The following is a 9,839-nucleotide window of genomic DNA, read 5'->3' on the forward strand; positions in this document are numbered from 1 at the left end:
TGCTGGAAATGGCCCACCTTGATTATCACTACAAAAGGTTTCCTCCTGCTGGTAACAGCTCACCTTACCTGATCACTCTTGTTACAGTGTGTATGGTAACACCCATTGTTTCATGTTCTCTGTGTATATAAAATGTCCCCACTGTATTTTCCACTGCATGCATCTGATGAAGTGAGCTGTAGCTCATGAAAGCTTATGCTCAAATAAATTTGTTAGTCTCTAAGGTGTCACAAGTACTCCTTTTCTTTTTGCGAATACAGACTAACACAGCTGCTGCTCTGAAACCTGACCTCTTACAACATACTATTCAACACCTGATGCTCGACCACTTCCATTCATCTGTACTAACAAGCCACAATAGGCAAGGCATGAAGGAAACACCTTAAAATAAACTTCTAAGGGAAATGGTCAATTCTCTGCCTGTTGATGTCAAGACAGGATGTGTTTCTGAAAGGCACATTTTAGTAAATACCAGGGCTCAATATAAAGATAACTAGATAAAGTTCTATTGTCTGGGATACAGGTCAGAATAATGACAGGTTTCAGAGTACCAGCCGTGTTAGTCTGTATTCGCAAAAAGGAAAGGAGTACTTGTGGCACCTAAGAGACTATCCACTGAATGAATCATAGAATATCAGGGTTGGAAGGGACCTCAGGAGGTCATCTAGTCCAACCCCAATCCCCAATTTTTGCCCCAGATCCCTAAATGGCCCCCTCAAGGATTGAACTCACAACCCTGGGTTTAGCAGGCAAATGCTCAAACCACTGAGCTATCCCTCCCCCCAATGCATCCGATGAAGTGAGCTGTAGCTCACGAAAGCTTATGCTCAAATAAATTTGTTAGTCTCTAAGGTGCCACAAGTCCTCCTGTTCTTTTTAGGTCAGAATAAAAGATCTAATGGTCTCTTCTGGCTTTAAAAATCTATGAGTTTGTTTGGATAAGCCCCTCCAGCCCAATTCTTAGTGATGTCCTGTGGAACTCTGCGGGAAAGCCATGTTTTTGCCCTCTTGGGTCAGAGTAACAATTTGTGGGTTTTATTTTGTGTATGACATTCCCAGTAATGCAACATATCCACATGCTGATCACACACAACTCCCTGGAATTAAATCAAAAGGACAGTCAGGCCTGTGAATGCCAATACAACAGGGAAGGCAGTGTCAGGCGGACAAGGAAAGATTTAGAGCCTGTAGCTCCCCTCAAAAGGAGGAATCCATTTTTGAGGCTGATTACTACGTTACACAGCTCCATCAAGCATTTCTGCTTCAGATAATTTTTTATCCCAACTACCTTGCTCTAGAATACGAAGAGCAACAGTTTCTGTGTGCACGCCTCCTTGAACTGTAAAAGTTCCAACAGGTAATTGGAAGGTGTGTCGTACTCTTGATTATTATTCTCCATACCCTCTGAAGCTGCTCTAGTCCACAAGGCAAATACAGTACCTCTTTTGTTTAGACATCCAATACCTCTTTCAGCAAACAACAGACCATTCTCCTGCACAAATCCTGAACCACTACTTACCAAGTTACACACTTCAGTCCAGCGAGTCCTTTCTTTTTACTGGCATTTCTAGGGTTTTGCAATGCTGCTTCCCAGCAGCAGTAAACTGGAAATCATGAATAGCTGATGACTGCTAGCCAGTCATTATCATAAGATGGGGATGTATATTAGACAAGGGGGAACCCGGTATAGTAACATACCAAAAGCAGCACGTAGGGTTTCAGAGGCTCTTGCAGTTGGTGTTGGGCTTTGATCTTTCCTGGCTTCCGCGCTGGCCATGTGACCTCTCGATGCTGGAGCAGTTACTGGTTTTTAAGATGGCTTCAGCCAGAATGGAGGATCCCTCCTCAGAACTCTGAGCAGGGCCATATGGTTATTTTACCCATATCTGTAGGGTGACCAGATGTCCCGATTTTATAGGGACAGCCCCGATATTCGGGGCTTTTTCTTATGTAGGTACCTATTATTCCCCACATCCCCTGTCCCGATTTTAAACCACTTGCTCACTGGTCATCCTATCTATCTGGGCATTTATACAGTGCTCACCCACAGTGGTATCCCACCATCTTTCAGCATCATTACACACTTACATGGGGGAAACAGCTACACTTCTTTATGGCTCATTATTTGTACTGTGGGAGCAGCTAAGAGCCCCAGTCATGGACTCCACTGTACTAGGCCCTGTCCAAACACAGGACCAAAACATAGATTCATAGATACTAAGGTCAGAAGGGACCATTATGATCATCTAGTCTGACCTCCTGCACAACGCAGGCCACGGAATCTCACCCACCCACTCCTGTGAAAAACCTCTCACCTCTGTCTGAGCTATTGAAGTCCTCAAATCGTGGTTTAAAGACTTCAAGGAGCAGAGAATCCTCCAGCAAGTGACCCATGCCCCATGCTACAGAGGAAGGCGAAAAACCTCCAGGGCCTCTTCCAATCTGCCCAGGAGGAAAATTCCTGGTCCCTGTCCCCAAAAGTTTACAGTCGAATCCCTCTGGTATATCCAGTTAGCCGTTCACCCTCCATTATACAGCTAGCCCCCCATAGCGTGACCCTCTCCAGCCCTCCTGAGGCTTCCCAGCACCTACAACTTTCTGTGCCAGTTACCACCTGAAGAAGAGCTCTGTGTAAGCTTGTCTCTCTCACCAACAGAAGCTGGTCCAATAATAGATATTACTTCACCCACCTTGTCTCTCTAATGTCCTGTGACCGACACTGCTACATCACTAGAAGTTTTCACTAGTCAGTTCTTCTTGACCAAGTGAGAGAGTCAATGTCCTGACGACAGAACTGTCTCTTTCCTCTCTGTGAAAGCTTTTGCCCTCCCAAAGCAGTTTCTTTATAGCATTCCCTCTTGTTATCTGGGCAGTTTCAACACACAAAGACATTCTGATGACCAGAGATAAGGGGGAGTGGAGTGGAAAAGATGATTCAGCAAGGCAGCTAGGCAGCTGACTATGGGTAAAATCAGCTTCTCCTGAACAAGTGGCTTAAATTGCCCTTGAGGGGGTTAAATTAACCTCATCCCTGGCCGTTACATCACTTCTTAAAATACTGCCAATACCGTCTACCATTTCCAGTTCAGAGCAAAGGCCATGACAGCAAGGGTCTCTGAGCTCTTCTATTAACACCACAACTATAAGTTAATTACCAATGGGCCCCATGCGAAGGGGCAACCCAGCCCCTAGGCTGGGATTATTGTATTGTAGTTCCAGATTTTGCTCATCATTGTTCTAACCAAATTGTGCTTTTATTGCAGAAAGAAAGATAGAGACTATTTTTAAAAAATACCTGTTTCTCTCTACGTGAAATCAGAACCGACCAGATTTTAGCACTCAGCAGAGTAGTCTGCAGCTGCCCCTATGAGACTGTTCTGTGTTTGTAGAGCCTGTAACACAATGGGGTCCCAGTTCACAACAAATACAATACAAATAATAATATTAAGATGCTGCTAGGGGGAAGGGAGCACAGTAGCCAGGGCAGCCCCTGGACCAGCCTCACTGACCACTGCAGAAGTCACCGAGGTCCTGGAAAGTCACGGAATCCGTGACTTCCGTGACAGACTCTCAGCCTTAATTATGATATAATGAGACCACACAGACACAGTTAATCTGCCAGCTAACTGTTACCAGTCATAAGATCATAAGAACGGCCATACTGGGTCAGACCAAAGGTCCATCTTCCCCAGTATCCTGTCTTCCAACAGTGGTCAATGCCAGGTGCCCCAGAGTGAATGAACAGAACAGGTAATCATTAAGTGATCCATCCCCTGTTGCCCATTCCCAGCTTCTGGCAAACCGAGCCTAGGGACACCATCCTTGCCCACCCTGGCTAATAGCCATTGATGGACCTATCCTCCATGAATTTATCTAGTTTTTTTTTTAACCATTAATAGTCTTGGCTTTCACAACATTCTCTGGCAAAGAGTTCCACAGATTGACTGTGTGTTGTGTGAAGAAATACTTCCTTTTGTTTGTTTTAAACCTGCTGCCTATTAATTTCATTTGGTGACCCGCTAGTTCTTGTGTTATGAGGAGTAAACAACACTTCCTTATTTACTTTCTCCACACCAGTCATGATTTTATAGACCTCTATCATATCCCCCCTTAGTTGTCTCTTTTCCAAGCTGAAAAGTCCCAGTTTTATTCATCTCTCCTCATACGGAAGCCGTTCCATACCCCTAATAATTTTTGTTGCTCTTTTCTGAACCTTTTCCAATTCTAATATATATACTTTTTGAGATGGGGCGACCACATCTGCACGCAGTATTCAGATGGGCATACCATGGATTTATATAGAGGCAATACGGTATTTTCTGTCTTATTATCTATCCCTTTCTTAATGATTCTCAACATTGTTAGCTTTTTTGACTGCTACTGCACATTGAGTGGATATTTTCAGAGAACTATCCACAATGACTCCAAGATCTCTTTCTTGAGTGGTAACAGATAATTTAGACCCCATCATTTTATATGTATAGTAACAGATTGATAGAGCCAGAAGAGTTCCCAGGAGTCACCTACTACAGGACAGGCCTAACAAAGAAAATAACAGAACGCCACTAGCCGTCACCTTCAGCCCCCAACTAAAACCCCTCCAACACATTATCAAGGATCTACAACCTATCCTGAAGGATGACCCAACACTCTCACAAATCTTGGGAGACAGGCCAGTCCTTGCTTACAGAGAGCCCCCCAACCTGAAGTGAATACTCACCAGCAACCACATACCACACAACAGAATCACTAACCCAGGAACCTATCCTTGCAACGAAGCCCGTTGCCAACTGTGCCCACATATCTATTCAGGGGACACCATCACAGGGCCTAATCACATCAGCCACGCTATCAAAGGCTCGTTCACCTGCACATCCACCAATGTGATATATGCCATCATGTGCCAGCAATGCCCCTCTGCCACGTACATTGGGCAAACTGGACAGTCTCTACGTAAAAGAATAAATGGACATATCAGATGTCAAGAATTATAACATTCAAAAACCAGTCGGAGAACACTTCAATCTCTCTGGTCACTCGATTTCTGATCTCAAAGTGACTATCCTTCAACAAAAAGTTTCAAAAGCAGACTCCAACGAGAGACTGCTGAATTGGAATTAATTTGCAAATTGGATACAATTAACTTAGGCTTGAATAGAGACTGGGAATGGTTGAGTTATAAAAAGTAACCTATTTCCCCTTGTTTATTCCCCCTCCCCCCCCTCGTTCCTCAGACGTTCTTGTTAAACCCTGGATTTGTGCTGGAAATGGCCCACCTTGATTATCATACCCATTATAAGGAGAGTGATCACTTTAGATAAGCTATTACCAGCAGGAGAGTAGGGTGGGGGGAGAGAAAACCTTTTGTAGTGATAAACACCCATTTTTTCATGGTTTGTGTGTATAAAAACATCTTCTGTATTTTCCACAGTATGCATCCGATGAAGTGAGCTGTAGCTCACGAAAGCTTATGCTCAAATAAATTGGTTAGTCTCTAAGGTGCACAAGTACTCCTTTTCTTTTTGTGAATACAGACTAACACGGCTGTTACTCTGAACGTTGGGATTATGTTTTCCAATGTGCATTAATTTGCATTTATCAACACTGAATTTCATCTGCCATTTTGTTGCCCAATCACCCAGTTTTGAGAGATCCCTTTGTAGATCTTCGCACACTGCCTAGGACTTAACTATCTTGAGTAGTATTTTAGCTATAGGAGAATGAAACCCACTTTCCATTATCATCCTTTTTTAGATATTTCAGCACCAACAGAGCAGAACGCCTCCCTTCACCCAGGCTCAGCGGGGCAAAGAGGGGGAATGGCCATCCACCTCTCACACACACACCCCTTGGGAGACACAGACACACAATGATCCCTTTTTAGATATTTCAGCACCAACAGAGCAGATCGCCTCCCTTCACCCAGGCTCAGCGGGGCAAAGAGGGGGAATGGCCATCCACCTCTCACACACACACCCGTTGGGAGACACAGACACACAATGATCCCAAACCCTTTCTGCACTCAGGTCTCTAGCATGTCTCAAAAGAACAGTGGGTAATGACATATAATTTTAAGATTTAGCCTTTCCTTTTAGTTATGTTGAAAGCCCCTCCCACTGCAAATGCCCTCACTGAACTAAGTTATGAAACCCTCTTTTCAACAATGGCTTCAGTATTCATCACTAAGAGAGCTACAAAGTCATGGCCACCATTTGATGTATCTGAAGATATGATGCACGCATCTCTTCTGCTTTAAACATCTGCTTCTTCATACAGATTCAACTGTCGTTATAACCCAGAACTCATCCTATGTTTAGAGTCGCTCATTTTAGGATTGCAGGCTGCTTTGGAGGAAAAACATAGATGCTGATCTGTTGAGCAAGGAGATCAGGAAATGAATGAGAGCATGTCTCCTGCTCCAGATGTGTTCCAAAAGGACTTAGGGAGAGGTTAAACTGCTCTGATCTTATTTCAGAGGAGCAGCCGTGTTAGTCTGTATTCGCAAAAAGAAAAGGAGTACTTGTGGCACCTTACAGACTAACCAATTTATTTGAGCATAAGTTTTTTATTTATGCTCAAATAAATTGGTTAGTCTCTAAGGTGCCACAAGTACTCCTTTTCTTTCTCTGATCTTAGTATCCTTTCAACAAGCATCTGGATCTTAGTGGGAGTCCTGTGTGGGTTTCACTATGGGAATGCTCCACCCAAAAGTTCTGCTTATACCTGAACCTTCACTATTTGCTCTTGAAGGTTAGGCACAGGAGTTCCAGATGTGGATATAAACTTTTGAAGGATTACAGTGACCTGTCCTGGGCTGAGCCTGGCATTATGTTGTATTGTGTTAGCCAAAAAGTACTGCACTAGGAGACGGATGTAATTTTTCTTCCCACTTTGCATCACACATAGTGAACACTGGAGTTTGGACTCCTGGACACGTGATGTGGCTTTGTGATAATACTAAGTCAAATAATAGTCCATGTTTCATGGTGAAGACAGGCACAGAGATACATGATGTCACCACATTTCAAACAAAGCATTACATCAGGAGTAGTTAATTATTGTTTTTCACGGTCCAGATTTCTTGGTCAAGGTCCAGATTGCAGAGAAACGTTTTTCACATTGCAAGGACAATGATGATAATAATAAGTAAATAAAAAGATGTTGCAGTCCATTCAAAAGCGTCTGGCGGTCCAGATTTGGCCCGTGGTCTTCCTATTGACTACCCCTGCGTTTCATGATCAACAGTTTTACTCAGTGTCCCTAAACAGTGTGCCCAGTTTTAATACAAAGGTATTTATATAGCACCAACCCTTGCCTATCTAACCACATTTTGGCCTGCAAGCTAAGCATAGGATCCTGGGAAGTCACCTCTCAAGAGAACCTTTCTCCTGCTACAAGATACCAATTGTATAGCACATAAATACTTTTTATTAGAATCAGAATGAGTTTCCTCGTAGCAGCGGCCTTCTCACAGAACAGAGGCATCCACTGCAACTGCAGCAAGAACAAGCATGCCCCTACTCCCTCAACATCCAATTGAAGAGCTGTTTCCATGTGGCTGTCTTTGTGCTAGTCGAAACAGTTTAAGCTGCATTTGATTTACAATGTAATCAAACATTTAAAAACAAACAGGGGAAGTGTGAACAGGTGACTAGGAGCCTTCTGGGTTTCTATTCTACCACTAGGATGTGGTAGAATGTGGCCTGGTGGTCAGAGCAGGAGAAACTTGGAGTCAGGACTCCTGGATTCTATCATTGCCTTTGAATCCCTGCAAACACCTTTAGCAAGCCACATCCCCATTGTACCTCAGTTTCTCCACCTGTAAAATGAAGTTAATATTGACTCAGCCAAGATGGATTAGTAGTGTAAGGGAGGACAAACAAGGGAAGGAGGAATTTTCACAGCACAGTCACTTGAAGTGAAGTAAAGACGGCGGGGAGAAAGAAGATTAGACCAAGAAAGAGATGCAAAATTATTTATCTTACATCAAATTACGATCCAAATTAAAAATTCTGGGAAGAAGGGCAGGGCACAGTCACTGATATCGTGTTGCACACATTTCTCCGTATATCATCAGCCTGGCCCTAAGGGCTTTGTACAGTGCTTATTACCACAGCACGTAAGAATTAACGCTATTTAGATTATAAACTCATTGGGCCAGGAATCTTCTCTCTGTCATGGCCTTTAAAGCACAAAGCAGACTTTATTTCAGAGTAACAGCCGTGTTAGTCTTTATTCGCAAAAAGAAAAGGAGGACTTGTGGCACCTTAGAGACTAACCAATTTATCTGAGCATGAGCTTTCGTGAGCTACAGCTCACTTCATCGGATGCATACGATGAAGTGAGCTGTAGCTCACGAAAGCTCATGCTCAGATAAATTGGTTAGTCTCTAAGGTGCCACAAGTCCTCCTTTTCTTAAAGCAGACTTTAGGCACTTTAAAAAAAAACCCCACCAACAACAAAAAAGCAGGCTGCAAGATCCAAACTCCATAAGCCCAAACAACTCTACAGGCTCTGGGACACCACAAGGTCACAGAGCACGTAGGGGAATGCCAAGCCATGCATGCACTGCCATTGCCCTGTTATGCAAGGTCAGTGTCTGGTGTGCTGAATACAGCAAACCACAAAGGGGCACTGCCCTAGGAAGAGAGAATAAGAATGAGATGAATATAATATACCCTGCTGTACAGACTTGAGTCACAAGTCACCTTCCTCCTCCCCCCCCATATGGCTGCTGCAACAGCAGTGGAAGCCTCCTGCGACAATGGCCTGCGTATACATTAACCAAACCCCACACGGGTAGGCAACCCCCTCAACCCACCCACAATGCCTCCAAAAGCCCCTGCACCCCCCAAGGTGTCACCTCCTCACTCCCTCAGGAGTATACACCATCTCTGCAACACCAGTGCGCTGCTACCTGCTTCCCCATCCCAGGGATCTGCACCAAATCCCCCTAGCCAGTGACCTCTGCTCTCCCACCCCCCCACTGACCTCCCTCTCCCAGGGCACATGCACCACTCCAGAGGCCCCTGCAGTGACAATTAATACCTCATTCCCCCCCCACACACACACACACCCGGGATCCTGGCCTTCCCCCATTGCCAGCTTCTCTCCCCACTAGAATCCTCTACTCTCTTGGTACCAATACCACCCCTGCCAGGCACCTCTGCCCCCCCCATGCCCGCTCCTCTCTTCCCCCCCAGGCACCTCTGCCCCCCCATGCCGGCTCCTCTCCCCCCCCCCCGCCAGGCACCTCTGCCCCCCCCATGCCGGCTCCTCTCTTCCCCCCAGGCACCTCTGCCCCCCCATGCCGGCTCCTCTCTTCCCCCCAGGCACCTCTCCCCCCCCCCCATGCCGGCTCCTCTCTTCCCCCCAGGCACCTCTCCCCCCCCCCATGCCGGCTCCTCTCTTCCCCCCAGGCACCTCTCCCCCCCCCCCATGCCGGCTCCTCTCTTCCCCCCAGGCACCTCTCCCCCCCCCCCCATGCCGGCTCCTCTCTTCCCCCCAGGCACCTCTCCCCCCCCCCCATGCCGGCTCCTCCCTCCCCCCCAGGCACCTCTCCCCCCCCCCCATGCCAGCTCCTCCCTCCCCCCCAGGCATCTCCCCCCCCACCCCGCTAGTGTCTCAATCCCGTCGGCCTCCGTCCGCCTCCCTCCCCCCTCCCCACTCCCCACAGTGGCAGCTCCCGGGTCCCACCCGCTCTGGCTACTCTCCCCCCGCCCCGGTACCAGCCCCGCCCCATTCCTAGCCCGCTCCGGCGCTCACCGCCCCGCTCCTGAGCCGCCGCCGCCCGGCCCCGCTGGCCGCCCCGGCTCCATGCCGCCCGGCCCGGCCCGGCC

At 46.6% G+C, this 9,839-nt stretch overlaps 1 protein-coding gene across 11 annotated transcripts in view; it reads right to left on the reverse strand.

The window, feature by feature from the left end:
* Positions 1 to 9,839, reverse strand: part of SLC11A2 (solute carrier family 11 member 2) — a 53,747-nt gene that overhangs the window by 33,440 nt on the left and 10,468 nt on the right. For 2 of the 11 annotated variants that reach the window (XM_043532724.1, XM_037883766.2), the window contains exon 1: positions 2,691 to 2,845. The exons of 2 other annotated variants lie outside the window; for them this stretch is intronic. Coding sequence is in view for 2 of the 9 variants with exons in the window: in XM_043532719.1 (XP_043388654.1) it covers positions 1,699 to 1,777 (79 nt within the window). In the remaining 7 variants the exon portion in view is untranslated. Of the gene's footprint in view, positions 1 to 1,698; positions 1,793 to 2,690; positions 2,846 to 3,295; positions 3,316 to 9,765; positions 9,829 to 9,839 lie in introns of those variants that run through there. 7 more of the 11 variants (XM_043532725.1, XM_043532721.1, XM_043532719.1 and 4 more) reach the window with 5 other exon arrangements.

Source organism: Chelonia mydas, chromosome 20 (genome assembly GCF_015237465.2).
Source record: "Chelonia mydas isolate rCheMyd1 chromosome 20, rCheMyd1.pri.v2, whole genome shotgun sequence".
Lineage (NCBI taxonomy): Eukaryota > Metazoa > Chordata > Testudines > Cheloniidae > Chelonia > Chelonia mydas.